We start from the raw sequence: 19,517 nt of genomic DNA, 5'->3' as shown, positions 1-19,517 counted from the left end.
ACTATTCTGGACAATTTCTCATCCTGGCCAAGCCCTTCGAATGTGACTATAATGGAAGAGTTTAGGGCCAGATGGAAGTGATGGTTGGGAGCTTCCCAGAGAGCGAAAAGCAAAGTTGTGGGGTCCTGTGGCCCGGTGCTGGCGAGCGGATTACCTGCTCCGCTCCACTCCGGGCTGCTCCCCCTTCTTGGAAGGGACTGCACATCACCTAGCAAGTCAGTGGCTCTCCCATCTGTCTCCCAACCCACCCTAGCCTCATCTCTCCTCCTCCACCCCAGCACCTCCACATCGCCCCTCCTCCGGCTCCTCTGCCTGCCTCCTAGTCTTCCCTCCCCCGCCCCCGCCCCCCATCCCCTCCTCTTTTTCTCACTATAAGCAGCTACGGCTGCCTGGGCTGAGAGTCATTTGAGCTCCCACCGCAGACATGGCGACGTTGACAGTGGTCCAGCCGCTCACATTGGACAGAGGTAAGCGCTGCTCATTCGCCCTGGCAACTGCTTCCTCTCCTCCAGCCTGTCTTTCCTCCCTCTCCTCATCCACCGCCAACTCCCAGCCGGGCAGAGCCGGAGGCGCTCAGCGGGCAAGGCTGCCGTGCCGGGGCTTTTCCGAGGAAGAGAGGCAGGGAAGCGATTGCGCAGGGAGGGAGAGCGATACTTTTCTTCTTGCCTTGCATCTCCAGCCTGGGCGGCCACAGCCCCGCTGCCCCCCGCGCGCTCCGAGCACTAGGCTTAGCTCGGCCGTGGGAGCCCGGAACCCGCGGCTGGCAGGCTTCACCTGGGCTGGGCTCCCGTCTCCCCCTACCTTCCCGGTGCCCCCGCAGGCGCTCCCGCCCCCTCCCCCGCATCTGGCTTTGTTTCCGCGGCTGCCATGGGACAGCTCAGAGCCTGGGGCTTGGGTTTGCGGGGGGGAGTGGAAAGGATGAGCCTTTTGGTGGGGGAGGGAGAGTGCAATCGGAGCGTGGGGAGGGAAGAGAGCGAAGGAAGGAAGGAGGAAGGTTAGCTGCCCGCCGGCGTCTCTTCCCCCACCCCCTTCCATTTTCTCCTTGGTATGGGGGCTGCAAAGAAGGGCACTCAGAGAATAGAAGCTGAGCGTGCAAAGGACGGGGAAGTTTGCCCGGACGACCGCCTGCCGGGGAAGTGTCTGTCCATCCCTGGCCGCTGGGCGGGCGCACTCTGGAGGTCGCCCCTGCCGGGTGCGCCCTGCAGCTTGGCTGCCCTTTCACCGAGCGGCTTCTCCCCCTTCAAAGGGCGATCTGAGGGGCTGGAGTGGGAGCCGAGGGTGGGGGACATCCAGGTGCTTTGGGGACTAGCTTCCCCGAGCTTTGCGCTCGGAAAGGGCAATAAGGAACGTGCGTCTTGGACCGGCTGCCAGCGAGCTTCCCTGCGAATGGAGCGAGCTGTTTATTCCTCCCCAGCTGACTGACTGACTGAGCATCTCCCCCCCACACCCCCCACACCCCCCCAGCCCTGAGGCTCCATGCCCGGGAGTGTAACAGCTTTGGGAATACTCGTAGACTGGGTTAAAATTAAACTTCAGACCCTCTGAACCGATTCCTCCCCACCCCATCTCTCTCTCCATCCCCCACCCCTCCAGCCATATGGGAAAAGAGGAGAAGCAGCGTTTGCTTCCCAGGCAGGACCAGGGTAAAAAGTATCTATGTGGTTCATAGAATGCAAGGAGCCGAATGATTTCTGTTTCTTACGGCAGCAGAAGGCAATGAATGTAACTTGCTTTTATTTGCTCAGTTTTCTTTTTCTGGCTCACCGGGCCGAGTTTACCCGAGTTCTCCAGCTGGCTCCCAGCTTCACAGGCTGCAATGGGAGGGCATTCCCTTCTCCTCAGTTGCAGCTGGTGAATTTAGGACCCTGAGAAGCCACTGGGGAATGGTGTGCTCGGAGGGAAATGATTTAGTCCGATGTGCCTCTAAAAATATTCTTTCTGGAGGATTAAACCGGACTGTAGGGCAAGGCACAGAGCATCCTGCTGTGAGCACAATGAAAAACCCAGCGAACTCAGTTTGAGATTTTTAATTTAGAGAATTTGTAGGTTACTTTATCAGAACCTATTGGGGCTAGAACAGATGTTGTATGGTACCCATAGCAACCTTGTACTACGAGTGGAGAAAAAAAAACTAAATAAATAAATAGATTTCACAATGGGAAGAAATGTTGGTCTGCATGCAACATCATAAATTAATAAGTGTACTTGGCTCAGAAATGCATTGTTCAGTTCATGGTTCACCTTCAGTATTATCATCTGCCCAAAGCCGAATTAGTCCATTGCCTTTAAGAACTAACCAGATGGCAAGCCATTAGTAATCATGAATTTCTCAAGTATTTTTGTTTTAATGTTGCACCCCTCATAGCATTCCATTTTTAAGCCAGTCTCTCAATACTTCAAACACACCAAACAGAACACAACTCCTAAGAAAACACAGATTGTAAAGGTCTGTGGTTGGATGGGTTACCTGAGTTGTTTAGGAAGCTCAAGGTTTTGGCTAATGCCACTCCACTCCATGGCCATGGATATATGTGGTGTGTGGCATTTATATTATGCTGTAAAGTTTGCAAAGTACTTCTACATATAAGATCTTTATTTTCACACGTTTCTCTGGCAGGCGGGGAGAGGGGAAAGGGCATGCTGGATTTGGAGTAAGGGGACTTGTAATTGAATTCTGACTTCTTCAGCCAGTGACTTGAGCAGTGACATTAGATGAAATCTGAGGTACCTTCCAACTCTAAATCCATATTCCAGTGACCCTGTGTGGTATAGTAATTATTCCCATTTTACAGATGAGGAGAATGAGACTAAAAATAATAGCTAACATTTACATAGTGCTATAGGGTTTGCGATGCACTTTACTTATATTGTCTCGTTGGATCCTTGTAACACTCCTATAAGGTAGGTTCTATCCCCCCCCCCTCCATTTTACAGGTGACAGATCTGGGACTGAGAGAAAGAGGTTCAGTAACTTCTCAGGGACACACAGAATTCCCGATTTCAAGTCCAGCCCTCTCTCCACTAAGCGTTGCCTCCCAGCCTTCCCAATTGACTTGCAAAAATGCAGGCAATTAATTAGTCCTGAGCTTGCTTATAGTATAAGACAGGCTCTGCACTCATCAGTGTTGGGGGCTGCTATCTGAGCAGTTCCCTGTGTGACTGATAAGCCCTCAGGGTAGAGAGCAAACTTCCCTGATACTTTGATTTCTGCAGCCTCTTTTGGAGGGATAGAGACAGGTGCATAGGTCTTGTTGGAAGACCTGTCATTTAATTGGTTTGGCTTGGGATCCTGTAGGAATAACTGTGATGGGAGAAGATACTACTTTGTGCAGTCATAGAAAAGGGAGTGTCCAAACACAGTTTTCCCCCTTTTCCCTCTCTTGGCAGACAGTCCAGTCAGCTAGCACAGAAAGCATTGTTGGGGGTGAGAGGAGAAGGAGGAGAAGAATATCTTTCTATAATACTAAATTTACAATTCCCACATATGTAATGTTATATTTGGACCTCACAGTCTTTCTATGTGGTGAGCAGGATGGATACTATATGACCTTGAGCCAATCTCCCACCCTTCTTTACCTGATCTCCTCACCTGTAAAGGCAGGGGATTGAGCTAGATAATCTCTGAGACCTCATCAAGTTATAAATCCTTTTAGTTCCATTTTGCAAATAAGGAAATTGAGGTTCAATGAGTGACTGAAGGGCCCAAGGTCACATAGCTAATTAAGAGACACAGGGAGCAAAAGCACCCATATCTTCTGATCCCTAAAAAAAAAAAAATTAAGGAATTATGGATTAATGACTTGTAGTGACATCTTTGCATATTAAGGCGTTGCCAATTTTTTCTTTATGTTTCTTTGTTTAGAAATTATAATTAACCTGGTGAAAGGGACAATGTATCCTCAAGTTTTAAACTATGTATTAAAAAATATATATCAGAAATTTACATAGATAGGGAGAAGTAAAACTCTTTAAGATGTTCTTGCATTTTAGAAGCGAAATAAACCTGTGGTAACAAACTAATTTGGGTAGCAGGTTTTGTTTTTGTTTTTTAGCCTTGTGTTTTAGAAATGGGCTAGGGGCTCAACTGCTACTGGCTGGTTTCTTTTTTTGTTTATTTTTTTTAACTAGGCTTTCCAGCTCATGATTTAAAAACCAAGGAAGTTGGAAACTGGAGGTTTGGAACTGGGAGGGGAGAAAGGAGAAGACTCCAGCTGGATCATCTTGGTGTATAGGCCTTCTGATCCAGGCTGCCCTCCCAAATGCTGAAGTATGTTGGTTCCAGGATCCCTGCAACCAAGTGCATTGGAAAGCTCAAGTCATTGTGCCCATATACTCACACAACATACTGAATGCTTCTGTGTGTAACCACATACTTTTAAAAAGAGAGAAAGGCACTAGAATCATCCAACAGGGGCCAGAAAAGATCCCCCCTAGGATCCTTCAAAGTTGAATTCAAAAGCAATCTACTTAAGGCCTTTCCTTCTTCCTCTGTCTCCCCACCACCATCACCACCACCACCAAAAAAAAAAAAAAATTATCTTGTATTTTGCAAATAATTAATGGAGGAAGATATGCTTTTCTGCTGGCCAAAATACAGCACCAAAATAATTAGGTTTTTCTATTTACAGATGTGGATAAGAAAAATAGGAATGTGAATTTAGGTGGGTAGAGAACAATGACTTTGTTGGTTTAACTTCCTCTTTATAGGTCATTTTATTCATTTTACTGGGGGGGAGTGACCTAGAAGGGAGGAGATGAAAGTCCTCAATTACAGATAACTAATTTAGGATTATATAATTATCTAATCCAAAGATCCTCTCTCTGAAGTAGCATGCAAATAAATTTGATATAGAACAAAGGTAAGGTAAGGCAATTAGGTATTATTCACTGTCCACTTTGCTCACATTCTTGTCTTTATGATGTGTGAATTGTGACTGTACCATGAATCATGAGGGATGCAGGGGGTATTATCTTCAATCCTGGATATCTCTGAAGATAGAGATAAAGATGAGAGAGAGATAGAAATAAAGATGAGAAAGAGAGAGAGAGAGAGAGAGAGAGAGAGAGAGAGAGAGAGAGAGAGATGATAGAGATACAGAGGTAGAGATGATAGAGATACATACACTTATACACCAGAAATATATACATGCTCAGCAATGAAGGACATTGACCACTTTGGGGTGACAGAGCAATACCTGGATGGTCCTAGAGCAGGTCCCATACCAATAACCAGGAATTACCAGAAACTAGGCTTATTACCCAGTTATACTTCACAGAATGGCCACCGTGTCACATATATGACTTTGGTTAACAAAGCCTGATCGTTTTGGTGATACTCTTTGGTCATGGCAAAACTTGAAGCTCCCTACAATTATATATGTACATATTGTCTCCCTGCACCACAACCTCTTTGAGGGCAGAGAAGACTGGCTTCTTTTACTGTCTTTGTACCCACAGTGGTAGCACAGTATTTGGCACACAGTAAGCTGTTAATAAATGTTTGTTCATTGAATGAGTTTATTCTGGTCACAGTTCTATAACTATGGTCATCTTCAAGAGAAGAGTTTGTGAAGATGACCCTAAACCAACCAAATAATAAATGGACAAATCATCATGCCTGCCCCTGGAAATTACAGTAGAGAGGGTGAGGAAGGGGCAAGAGGAAGAGTGGTTCCCCACCCTTTGGGTAGTTTTTGGCTTCTCTTTTAACTCTAGACTTAGCCATAATGTGTTTTCAAGTTATTTTTCTAAAAATTAACCAATAATAGAAATAACTATGATGATGCAAGAAATAGAAGACATCAATAAAAGCTTATTTAAAGAATTAGATAAAGATAAAAATTAATTGAAGACCTCCAATTTATATATCATTTGGTATAAATCTATGTTGAATTCAAGAGACCCAGTCTATAAGACATAGTAATTTCTACTGTAAATAGAGTTCAATATTCTTGTAATACATGGTATATTTAACCACAGGGGTAAGGAAAAGAATAGATTCATGTATAACTTACATTGAATTGCTTGAATTCTTTGGGTTGGCAGTTGGGAAGGGTGGGAGGAAGAGAAGTTGGAACACAAAGTTTTAAAAAATTGATGTCGAAATTTGTTTTTACATGTAATTTGGAAAATAAAATTCTAAACAGATTTTAAAAAAGAAAAAGAAGAAAGGAGTAGATTTTGACAGAGAAACTGAAGTGGGCCTCTTGTACCTCCCACTTTCCTCCCCCCATTCAAAATATCTTTTTCCCTAGGGGTTAGAATTCCCATACTTTTCTCTCTAAATCTGGGGTTGACCTCTGTGGCCTGGAATAGATAGATCAAATCAAGGATTATCTCATGAAATCTGGGACACCAGATAGTTTCATAGCACTGGATATGAGGCCAATTAACTACATATAAGGCCAGATTAGATTTAGGTCTTTTTTATCAGATATCAGGCACTTTTCATTTTAAGGGCAAAGAAGATAATCCAACAGAATCTTTTGAAGCATCTATTTTTAATCATCTTTTTTTTTACATGATTTCAAGCATCCTATCTTATTTATTTATTTATTTGTCTATCTATCTATCTATCTATCTATCTATCTATCTATCTATCTATCTATCTATCTATCTATCTATCTATCTATCTATCTATTTGAGGTTGTGTCTATCTTGACCAGGCTGGAACTGAGGTGGCAAAGCCTCAGTCCTAAATATCCCTTCCTTAGCCTCCTCTCTTTAAGTTGTTAGGAGTTCACCATATTGGTGAAGGACTTAATGGGGATCTCTAATTATCTTTGTCCCTAATGTTGCTAAGAACTCCTTAACTCAAATAATTGGTTTTAGTTTTAGCCCTCCTCCCTACCCTGCCATACCTTTACAGTACCCTGGACAACAGGTATGAGACATCACACCAGGCCTACCCTCTTTTGGTTTTTTTTGTTTTTGTTTTTGTTTTTTTTAGTGAGGCAATTGGGGTTAAGTGACTTGCTCAGGGTCACACAGCTAGTAAGTGTTAAGTGTCTGAGGCCGTATTTGAACCCAGGTACTCCTGACTCCAGGGCCAGTGCTCTATCCACTATGCCACCTAGCTGCCCCCCTACCCTCTTTTAAAGACATATTTCAAAATGAAATTTAGAAAAAAAAAACAAGAGAACTTAGAGACATTAATAGTTAAGAGTTGTTTTTCTGGGACAGGCAAGAACATGTTTCTTAAATATTTTAATGCCATTTGCTTGTGATATGATAGGTGCAATCGGTGCTTGTCTTGAGTGCTTTATCTTTATTCATAGGCTAACTTGGCCTGCTAGAAATCATTTTATCTTTTCTATGCATTAAGCCCATTTTGAATACGGTACCTGACCTATCAATGAGACTGTCATACATACTCTAAGGCTTCCGAATTGAGCCATCATTACATTATCACATGAATTGGCAGCTAGGTGGCGCAGTGGATAGAGCACCAGCCCTGGATTCAAATGCGGCCTCAGACCCTTGACACTTACTAGTTGTGTGACCCTGGGCAAGTCACTTAATCCCAATTGCCTCACACACACAATAATAATAATAATAATAATAATAACAATAACAACAACAATAATAATAATATCACATGAGCAGTATAGCAATTGATGGATCTTTTTTATTTTTACCTTTAAAAGAACAACAACCAAAAAACCCAACGACAAAAACCTTTGCCCTTTTCAAAAATTCAGATATAAAAATGAAGAGCTGTTGTTTTGTGGATTTCAAACTTCAAGGAAATCATTTTCTCTAAGAGCTAAAACTGAATGCAAATGAATTCCCATGGGACTCTAGACTTCTCATGAAATGGTGCAACAGTAAAGATCTCTCCTCCTCCCTTCTCATTTTTTAAACCATACAGAATTTATTACTTCATGTATCTTTCAATCCAAGCCTTGGGCTGCCTGTAGCATTTCCAATCAGCAGTATTCACCAGTATTTATAAAATCCATATTAGCCTGAAAATTGTTTTTGCTTCCAGTCCAAAGGAGTTCTCTCACCTTGTTATTTCCAAGCATTTAGTGTCTGGAGGAGGAAAATGAGGTTCTTTTGTTTTAAAGAGGTTAGGCCCATAGGGTCTAGGAGGGGTGGGTGGGAGTATGGCTGTGCATGTTTGGGAGTAGGGGGAGAATAATTTTTGTTAGGCCCCTGCCACCCTGCCTGCCCTCCCTCTGGCAGAAGTAGAAGAAGACCAGACAACTATGAGGCTACCAACACTTTAACGATTGTTTTCTCATTATATCCTTTTTATGCTCCACTGAACATTTTCAAAAATTCTTTTCATAAGCCATTTGCTTCTTTAAAAAGCCCTATCTCAAGACTTCTAATGCATGCTGAAGCTACAGTTTATGGGATTGAAGGTTTAGAGCTTGAAAGGACCTAAGAAGCTATCAAATCCATTCCCCCTCCCCAGTTTTACAGTTGAGGAAGCTAATTCTGAGAGAGGTCAAGTGATTTTTTTTTTATTTCCAAAAGCAGTAAAATTCAGGATGCTTTAAAATGTTGGTGGTACCTTAGACAGAATTCTCTGCCACATTTGCCTTCTCTCATTGTTAGACAACGATGTCTTGTAAAAGCCGTAAATGATCATCTCTGAGGGTTTAAAAAAAAATCTGAGTATCAAAGTAATTGGACTACTACTGATTGGAGTTAGGGAGACCTGAGTCCTTCCTGAACCACTCACTGAGTGTGTGAGCATGGGCAAGTCACCTTAACCTCGCTGCTTACCACAGTTTCCTCTTCTGTAAAAAAGGGATAATTATAGCACCTACTTCTAGAGCACCTAAAAAAAGCTTGTCATCACACTTCCAAGACTGTGTTCACTTGCCTTTACACTGAGACCCATCCAAGATGCTAACTGGCATGTGTGTAGCTACTGCTTTCACTTTGTGGCACGAATATCCACAGTGGATTTCAGTGATTCCATTAAGGTCTCCTCTGGGACCAGGGGGAGAGAAGACTTTGGATAGAAGCAAAGAATGGGACTTTGAAGGATCACAAAGGTGGTATCAGAAGAGGGGTTTTCTGCTTGCAAAAATCGCCATGGGAAAAGTGGATTTCATTGCCAAAAAATGTCCCTAAGATGTTGACCCAGTATATGAAATGAAATTATATATGAAATCATAGCCCCATAGATCATTTTCCTTATCCTTATCTATGAGATGGGAATACTAGCAATAATAATTGTTGTGAGGATCAGATGAGATAGTATTTGTAAAGCACTTAGAACAACGCCTGGCACAAATACACCTATCTATCTATCCATCCATCCATCCATCCATCTAATCTATCTAACAATTGTTATTGTCCATCATTCTCAAAAAGAGGACCATGACAGGTGTCATGACTTGCAATGAATTTTATTTAAGTGAGGGAGGGCTGTGCAAAGTCAACAGCCTCACTCTCTCCTGCAGAGGTATCTGGGTCCAGTGACAAGATATATTATCAGGATGACTGGAGATGACCCTAGATGTTTGAGGTAATTAGGTTAGGTGACTGGCCCAGGGTCACACAGCTGATGTGTCAAGTGTCTGAAGTTGGATTTGAATTCACATCTGACTCCAGGGCCAGTGCTCTATTTATTGTGCTACCTAGCCACCCTATATATACATATATATATATGTATACACACATGTACAAATACAGAATGTACATACACATATACCATGTAAAATAAATCATATGCATTATATAAATGCTATTTGTTATATTATTAATAAAATTAACTAATTAGTATTATTGATAGTTATTAATATTATTATAGCTGGAAGAGATCTCAGAGGCTATCTGTCCAATACCCTCATTTTACAAATAAGGAAACTGAGGATAAGTTAACCAAGATCTCACAGGTAGTAAGCATCAGGTTTAAGTTTTGAACCCTAGTCTTCTGGCTCCTAAACCTAGAGGTCTCTTTTTACTGGGCCATGTGAAATCATCATATATCGACAGATCTTTGAAAATGTAGTGAGCAGGGCAATAAATAGGTTTCCAAGATATCACCTACCACACACACTAACTCAACTGTGGTCCTTTCAAAGTGGAGTACCCTACAAAATAGGAAAGGATAAGTATATGACAGGGGTGGTTGAGATAATGGTGTGCCCTATCATCCTTACCTTCTTAATTATGCAGAAAGAAGCAATGTGGAACAATGTAAAGCGAATTAGTGTCAGGGTACCCAGGAGACCTGGGTTCTAGTCAAGCCTACTGAATCCTGTGTCCTTGGGAAAAAGTGACTTCTCTTCATCAGATCATAGTCACAGAATCTCAGAGTTGGGGGGAACCTCAATAAACCATGTTTGAAAACTCTTCTCTCTAATAAATCCTATACCTATAGATCTCCAGTGATAAGAAATTGACTCGTTCTGAGGTGGTCTATTCCAAGTTTAGATTAGGTGTTGTGCAGTGAATCTCTGAGGGCTGGCCCTCATTGATAGAGGGAGTTTCATTATTGGGACCTTCCCCTATGGTGATGATTACACATTTAGACCTGTTATTCCATACTTTTCAAGAGCAGCTACCACTCTGTTTTGGTAGAATGAGTTTCCTTTGTGGATGAAATCACAGATTGCCTCCCCCTTCTAAAAATATACATGTAGGGGCGGCTAGGTGGCACAGTGGATAGAGCACCGGCCCTGGAGTCAGGAGGACCTGAGTTCAAATCCAGCCTCAGACACTTATCACTTACTGGCTGTGTGACCCTGGGCAAGTCACTTAACCCCAATTGCCTCACCAAGAAAAACAAAAACAAAAACAAACAAAAATATACACATAGACATATTTCTTTTCTTTATATGTAATATAGTTACATGTTACACACATAATTCATTATATAAATGTGTATATATATATATGGATGGATGGATATATATATATAAGTATGGATATGGATATATATACACACATGTATATACCTGTATATATATACATATATACATATATATGTATACAGAGAGAGAGAGAGAGCTGGAGGGAGAGAGGGACAGAAAGAAGCAGAGAGAGAGAGACAGAGAGAGAGAGAATAAAGCACTAGCCCTGGAGTCAGGAGAACCTGAGTTCAAATTTCACCTTAGACACTTACTAACTGTGTGACCCTGGGCAACTCACTTAAGCCCAATTACTTCAGACATCTGGGGCCATCTCCAGTTGTCCCAATGTATATGTTGCACCTGGACCCAGATGGCTCTGGAGGAGAGAGTGAGGTTGGTGACCTTGCACAGCTCTGCCTCACTTAAATCCAATTCAGTGCAAATCACAACATCACTCTGTTGTCATTGTCCCCTTCATGAATGAAGGACAAACAACAATGGGTATATATGTATATTGTGTGTTTGATTTAGGTGTGAATGAGAAACCACTAAGTACTCACTTAAGATAGGTATATACCCATAGCTATACCTATATATATACTATTGATAGAGGAGATTATCTATCTATCTATCTATCTATCTATCTATCTATCTATCTATCTATCTATCTATCTATCTATCTATCTATCTTTCTAATCCCCCTACCAATGGCACCCTGCTCTGCAAAGTTGTTTGGGGCTCTGAGAAGTTAAGTGATGAATCTAGGGGGTCATTTTTCTATTATGTATAAGAGGCGAAATTTGAACCCAAGTTACTGTCATTGCCATCATTATCATTGTCTCCTCTTTTTCTTCTCCTTTCTTCTTCCTCTCCTTATCACTCTTCCTCTTCTCTCTCTTCCTCTTTTCCTCTTCTCCCTTCTCCCATTTCTCCTTTTCATACCAAGTAAAACACCTCTCACCTCTATCACAGTGACAACCCTTTACAGAACTGAAGGCAGCTATCATCCCTCCCTACCTCGTCTTCTCTTTAGACAAGGAGTTTTCGACCTTGAGTGTTTGTATGTGACAGACAGAGAGAGAAAGAGAGAGAGAGAGAGAGAGAGAGAAAGGGGTGCCTTGGGTAGCCTGATGAAGCCTATGGATACCTCAAAATTATGTCGCTTTTTAAAAAATTCATAACCATCCCAGAATGCTAAATACCAGTTAAAGGTTAGTGAAAATAAAGATATAATTTTCCCCCATTCAAATTCAGGGACCCTCTGAAATCTATCCATAGACTTCTTAAGGGTCTGTGGAGTGCAGGTTAAGAATCCATGTTTTAGACCAGCACTGACTTTAGAAGGGTTGGTTTCCAATTCTTTAACCATCTTGGTCATCATCCTCTGCAAGAGAGTCCGTTTGTATCTTTAAAACATGGAACTGGGCAGTTTTCTGATGAAGAAATCAAAGCTATCTATTGCCATATGAAAACTGCTCTAAATCACTATTAACTAGAGAAATGCAAATTAAAACAACTCTGAGGTACTACCTAACACCTATCAGATTGGCTAATTTAACAAAAAAGGAAAATAATAAATGTTGGAGAAGCTGTGGAAAAATTGGAACAAAAATTGGAACAACATTGTTCGTGGAGTTGTGAACTGATCCAACCATTCTGGAGAGCAATTTGGAACTATGCCCAAAGGGCTATAAAGCTGTGCATACCCTTTGACCCAGTAATATCACTATTAGATCTTTTCCCCAAAGAGATCATAAAAAAGGGAAAAGGACCCACATGTAAAAAAAATATTTATAGCTTCTCTGTTTGTGGTGGCAAGGAATTGGAAACTAAGGGGATGCCCATTAATTGGGGAATGGCTAAACAAGTTGTAGTACATGAATGTAATGGAATACTACTGTGGTATAAGAAATGATGAGCAGGCTGATTTTAGAGACACCTAGAAGGACTTGCATGAACTGATGCTGAGTGAGATGAACACAACCAGGAGAACATTGTACACAGTATCATCTACATTGTGTGTTGATCAACTGTGATAGACTTGACTCTTCTTAGCAATACAATGGTCTAAGATAGTTCCAAAGGACTCATGATGGAAAATGCTTTCCAAATCCAGAAAAAAAAGAACTGTAGAATCTAGATGCAGATTGAACCATACTATTTCTACTGTTTTTGTTTTTCTTTTTTGAGGTTTTCCCCTTTTGCTCTGATTCTTGTTTTACAGCATGACCAATGAAGAAATATGTTTAATGTGATGGTACATATATTACCTATATCAGATTGCTTGCTGTCTTGAGGAGGGGAAAGGGAGGGGAAGGAGGGAGAAAAATTTGAAACTAGAAATCTTATAAAAATAAATGTTGAAAACTATCTCTACACGTAACTAGAAAATAATAAAATACTTTTATGATAAAAAAAACCTGCAACTGGACTTGGAGATCACTCTTGTCCCCTTCCAGCTCTGGTCTCATTGATTTAATTATTCTTTGGTCATAAAGCAACTTAGAAGAAAAAGAAAGACATTTTGACATTAAGTTCCATGGAATTTGATGAATCCCTAAATGTAAAATCCATACGTGTGACTGTTGGTTCTTTGCAGTAATAAACACAGAACAATTTGAAATGGATTTAATTTAAAATTTCTCAGGTGTTAGCAAATGTGAACATAACCTTAAAAATATTGATTATCTTAATGTGGGTTGCTTTTAACTCTAACAGAGAAATTAAGAAAGTTCTTTTTACCACTGAGTCATAATGCCTATAAAAGTTATAAATGTAAATAAATATCAGATGGAAACAAATATCCTAAAATACTTAAAAATAGTTTAGTATGGAAGCTAGATTTGAAGAGATATGCAGATAGAGAAATGTCTTGGAACCAAATCTAGGACTTCTAATTTAAACTGATGGTAATTTCCCCTAGAAATGTTGTAGTGATTTCAACTCCAATTTACTTTGTTATTTTGGTGCATTTTCCCGATATAGTGTCAGTTTTTCCTCCTCTATGAAATCTTTAGGACAGAGACCAAAGCAGCAAAATTTTCATCTTACAGAAAGTTACGTAAATCTGCAATATTTTATTAACCAGCAGACAGCTGACAAAAGGGAAATAGCCTTCAGGAATCTAAAGATGCCCAGTTCTAAAGTAGGATAGCAGAGGAGGGGAAGGAGAAGTGAATATATAAAATACATAAAATATAAAATATATCTATATAAAATGCCTACTATGTACAGGCTAAACACTATAAATACTATCTCATATTATCCTTTTTCAAATACCATTCCTATCTTCTCTTCTCATGATGAACAAGGAAATATATTAAAACTTCTCCAACCCTAAGAACAGGTGACCGGGTGGCTCAGTGGATAGAGTGTCATATCTGGAGTCAAGAAGACCCATCTTCCTAAGTTCAAATCTGACCTTAAATACTTACTAGCTGTGTAACCCTGGGCAAGTCATTTAACCCTGTTTGCCTCAAGTTTCCTCATCCATAAAATGAGTTGGAGATGGAAATAGCAAGCCACTTCAGTATCTTTGCCAAGAAAACCCCAAATGGGGATCAGAAAGAGTAGGAAGAAGTGAAGAATGAAACAAGCCTAAGTACAAGGCCAGCATTGTCTTCCTGTATGATGAGTGTTGTGTATCTGTGACAACATTTAGCTTTTATAGATAGTGACCTGAAATTCTTTTTTTAAAGGAATAAAGACTTTTATTTATAGTTAGGGGTTCCAATTTTTATCCCTCCTTCCTTCCCTCCTCTCCCTCCTCCCTCCTTGAGGTGGTAAGTAATCAGATATGGATTATATATGCATGATTATGTAAAACATGACCATATTAGTCACTTTGTACAAGAAGACTTGAATAAAAGAAAAAGTGAAAGAAAGTGAAAAATAACATGTTTCAGTCTGTGTTCCATCAGTATTAGGTCTTTCTTTGGAGGTAGATAGTATGTTTCATCAATAGTCCTTTGGGACTTGGATCATTGTATCATTGAGAATAGTTGTCATTCATAATTCTTCATCAAATAATATCGCTGTCTCTGTGTACAACATTCTCTTGGTTCTGCTCATTTCACTATATGTATATCAGTTCATACAAGTGTTTCCAGGCCTTTCTGAAATCATCCTGCTTGCCATTTGTTATAACACAATAATATTCCATCACCATCATATACCACAGTTTATTGAGACATTCCCCAATTGATGGGCATTCCTTTGATTTTCAATTCTTAGCTACCACAAAATGAATGGCTATAAATATTTTTGTTCAAATAGGTCTTTTTCTCCTTGGGGGGGATGTACCTGAAATTTTCTTTTGCAGGGCAATTGGGGTTAAGTGACTTGCTCAGGGCCACACAGCCAGTAAGTGTTAAGTGTCTGAAGCCAGATTTGAACTCAGGTGGCTCCTGAATCCAGGACCGGTGCTTTATCCACTGTGCCACCTAGCTGCCCCTGGACCTGAGATTTTTAAGCAACATCCTCTTTAGCCTTAATGTTTATATAGTGATAGACTCAGTACCATGTGAGTTCAGTGCATGGGCTTTGAATCTTGGTGGCCTTTGTTGCTTACTCACAACTCAGTTCCAGACATTTAAGGTTGTACCAGCTAAGTTACACTACCTACCATACATCCACAGTTAGCACAGGTCTAGCAAGGGCTTGCATCTGGAGAGAATTAGGGATATAGGATGTGGCCATAGAACAGAGCCTAGCTAAGTGGGGCTAGCATTATCTAGCCTGTGATTTTTGCCTCATAAGACCGGTGCTCTAAGGAGCTTTACTAACTGGTAACAGCCAAGAGTCATCAATATCTTTATGTGAATATCTCTGCCCAATTTTATGACTCCTTCCATATGCCTAGAAATTTCTAGCTAACTAATATGTCCAATATGTTTAACAGTTGGCAGTATGGCTTAATGGATAGAAAGCTAGTTGTGAAGCCAGGAAGACCTGAGTTTAAGGACCCATTTGTTCTCACATGTACTGGTAGAATGATCCTGGGTGAGTCCCTTAACTTTAAATTCCTGCTAAGGTACTGACTTGCATTGGTAGAGGGAATTTTCTTATTCAGGAGATACATAAGAGAATGAAATCTCCACTGGTCTAATCCCTATCCTTTTATCTAACAATGATTTTTTTTAAAAAAAAAAACATGGACTCCTTTGGCGAATACTTCCCTCAAGAGAAAGAATTATATTGCAATCTTTTTTCAACTAAATGCCTTTTCCTGAGTATGCTAGAAAGGCCGATTTCATACTTGCAAATTACCAATTCAGTTTCTATAAAGACAGCTTGATGAATAAATTGTTTTATTTGCAAATAAAGAGCTTTATTGGTCTAGAATAAATGCGGGCCCTAGGCCATCTTGAGAACAGTGTGACATCTAGTACTGCAGCTTTGCAAATGCCAGCTTCACCTGGATGAGTCATAATTTATGCCAGGGGAGTGGGAAAACTGTCCATTGATTCCCTTGGGGAAGAGAGGATGGTAAAATATTTTTGGAAGCCAGTAGCCAGATGAATTTTTGCACTTATTTGCACATCTGATGAATAATACAGTGTCTGAATCATATTTCTATCAGTGATAGTATAGCTGCTGCTTATATTCCTTTCTAAAAATAAAATCCAATTCACATAATATAATGAGACACCGGGGTGGAAATTAAAGCTGGACATTACGTTTAACATCCTACAGGTGCATCATATGGTTGTTAATGAAACTCTTTGCAAAGCACTGTGCTTAGATTCTGGGGGATACAAACTGAAGGATGGAACAGCCTTGGAACTACTCAGTGAGTTGACATTATCCTGGGGAAGATGATAGGACCACAGCTAAGCAGATTATGAGACAAATTGAGGAGTGAAAGCACAAATGGGGAAAAACCAGGAATTTTCATAAGACAAAAACCCCACAGGATTCTAAAGGAGAAATCGTCCCACTTTTCACATTTTAGCAAATTCTACATCCTTGATATGTATGCTGCTGCTAATCCTAGTTGGAAGCGTGAGGATTTAACATAAAGGAATCTCATATGTTATTTTGGTTTGCAAGGAGAGTATTTTGGAAATAAGTTCAAGCCACAGAAATGTAGTTTAAGAACATACTATTTCTATATTAGACTTTGGATATTTCTATGAAAATGAAAGAAAATAAATATAGTTAATAGCATTTAGGGTACTTTCCAGCTCTACGATTCTATGATTCTTTGATATGGCCATGAAAATACTAATGTAATTTCATACCTATGGATTTTTCAGGGGAAAGGGTACTGTCTGAAGAATGGGTTAAATGATGCCCCTTCTGTAATGTGTGTGAGCCTGGAGAAGTCATCTAAATTCTCTGGACCTCAATTTCTTATCTATAAAAAAGGCGGGCATTAGACCAGATGATGTCCATCTCCAGACCTCTGTTTTGTTGACCACTTTTCATCTGGCTCTATGATGCTATCAGAATGATATTTTATAGGGTCGTTGATGTGATAGTGTAACTTCCAGCTAAGTTACGCTACCTACCATACATCCACAGAGGTAGGGACCTCAAAGTCCTTCTAATTTAATCCCTTTATTTTACTTTTTTTGTGTGAGGCAATTGGGGTTAAGTGACTTGCCCAGGGTCACACAGCTAGTAAGTGTTAAGTGTCTGAGGCCGGATTTGAACTCAGGTACTCCTGAATCCAGGGCCTGTGCTCTATCCACTGTGCCACCTAGCTGCCCCTTCCTGACACTATTCTTAATAGTACTAGGCAATATTTGAAGCAGCAACCAACAAAATGTTCAGAAGTTCTTTTATGTGGCCTTTTAGTTTCAGAGAAACTTTATCCACTAATCCCTTTATTTTACAAAGGAGGACGCTAAGTCACTCATCTTATCCGAGATCACATAAATTGTGAGTGTCAAAGGCAGGATTAAAACTGTGTGACCCTGGGCAAGTGACTTAACGTCTGTTTGTCTCAGTTTCCTTTTCTGTAAAATGGAGATGGTAAGAACACCTACCTCCCAGGGTTGTTATGAGAACCATATGAGATAATATTTGTTCTTAGAACAGTGCCTGGCATACAGTAAGCACTGTATTAATGTCAGTTTTATTATTGTTGTTGTTTTTTTATTATCATAACCAGGTCCAAAGTCAGTATTCTTTCTACAGTACCACTTGGTCTGCTTTGGACCACATACAATCACTGTTTCAGAGAGAAACTGTCAAACTAATTTACTCAATATGTTCAGTGTGACTGACATTAACATTATAGCAGGGCTATTACTTCCCTAGAAAAACTGGAAACTAATTATATAAAAATAGATAATTTTATTTCTCTGGGCTAAAGGAGACATTGGTTTAAATGTTAGCCAACTCTGAGCTTTAAAAAAAAAACATGTTTGATGATAGCTTCTGTTTTCTACATTTGTCACTGGAATGCTTCCCTCTTCTATACCTCCTTGAAGGGACCCACCCTTCATTATAAAAAATAAAAATAGGGGCAGCTAGGTGGCACAGTGGATAGAGCACTGGCCCTGGAGTCAGGAGTACCTGAGTTCAAATCCGGCCTCAGACACTTAACATTTACTAGCTGTGTGACCCTGGGCAAGTCACTTAACCCCAATTGCTTCACTAAAAAAAAAGAAAAAAAAAGAAAGGAATTGGAGGTGGTATCTTCATCATTGAGACACAGTTTGGTCATTATAATTTTACAGCAATTAGTTTCTGATTTTTTTTTAATTTGTTTTGTGGCTTCTTTCCATTCACATTATTGCAGTCATTGTGTATATTGTTTTTTCTGGCTCTACTTACTTCATTTTGCATCAGTTCATATAAGCCATTCCACACTTTTTTGTATTAATCACATCCTTTGGTTCTTGCATTGTAATAATATTCAATTACAATTTTGAGTAACAGTTTAACTATTTGTCAATTAACTAATTGTCACATGATGGACATCTGCATGATTTCCAGTTCTTTGCTACCACAAAAAAGTGGTAGCAATAAATATTTTTCTACCACCAAGCTTTGAAGAGAGGGTAGCATTATCATTGTTGGAGAGGAGATTTTTTTGCCTTCATCTTTGCCTGGGAATAATTTCAGGTGAATGGCATCCTGAAAGAGCACTAGATTTTGAGACAGGTGAAAAAAAAGTACATATTCCACCCCTGAGATATGGTAGCTATGAGTAAATCACTTAACTACTTTCAGTTTTCTTATCTGAAAAAGAGCATCATAATGCTTATAGCTCCTACCTCATAGTATGGTTGGAAAGAATACAGATAGCAATGCATGCACAACTTTTTGCAAGCCTTAATGTTTAGTCATTCAACAAACGTTCTTCACACCCATATTATGTTCAGGGCATTTTACAAGGCGACTTTAGGGGATATAAAAAGACCATCCTGCCTTCAAGGAACTTAACCAATGTTGTGTAATATAAATAAATATGTAACAGAAAGCAGAATTCAGTATGGATCATAGGATAATACATTACTTGGGGAATTCCAAAGAGTGACATATCAGAGTTGGAGAGGGGGCATTAGGGAAAGCCAGATAGAAGTCAGATATTAGAATATGCATGTTCATGTAAATTCCCTTTTAAAGTTATATATTTAAAAGGAATAACAAGATGTACGCAATAGATTTGTAGTTTTATGCACAACAATTTTTTCTATTATACTGTTATGGAAATGCTTGTTTTATTCCATAAATTAAATAACAAAA

The 19,517-nt window shown here is 40.0% G+C and overlaps 1 protein-coding gene across 3 annotated transcripts in view; it reads left to right on the top strand.

The window, feature by feature from the left end:
• The first annotated feature begins 340 nt into the window (after window positions 1-340).
• The window catches only part of LIN7A (lin-7 homolog A, crumbs cell polarity complex component), a 236,708-nt gene continuing 217,531 nt past the window's right edge, over window positions 341-19,517 (top strand). For all 3 annotated transcript variants that reach the window (XM_043967440.1, XM_043967437.1, XM_043967438.1), the window contains exon 1: window positions 341-467. In XM_043967440.1, coding sequence (XP_043823375.1) covers window positions 425-467 — 43 coding nt within the window. In that variant the 5' untranslated portion in view covers window positions 341-424. The remainder of the gene's footprint in view (window positions 468-19,517) is intronic.

This window comes from Dromiciops gliroides, chromosome 5 (genome assembly GCF_019393635.1).
Source record: "Dromiciops gliroides isolate mDroGli1 chromosome 5, mDroGli1.pri, whole genome shotgun sequence".
In the NCBI taxonomy this organism is placed as follows: Eukaryota; Metazoa; Chordata; class Mammalia; order Microbiotheria; family Microbiotheriidae; genus Dromiciops; species Dromiciops gliroides.
This window is presented reverse-complemented; position numbering and strand designations above follow the sequence as displayed.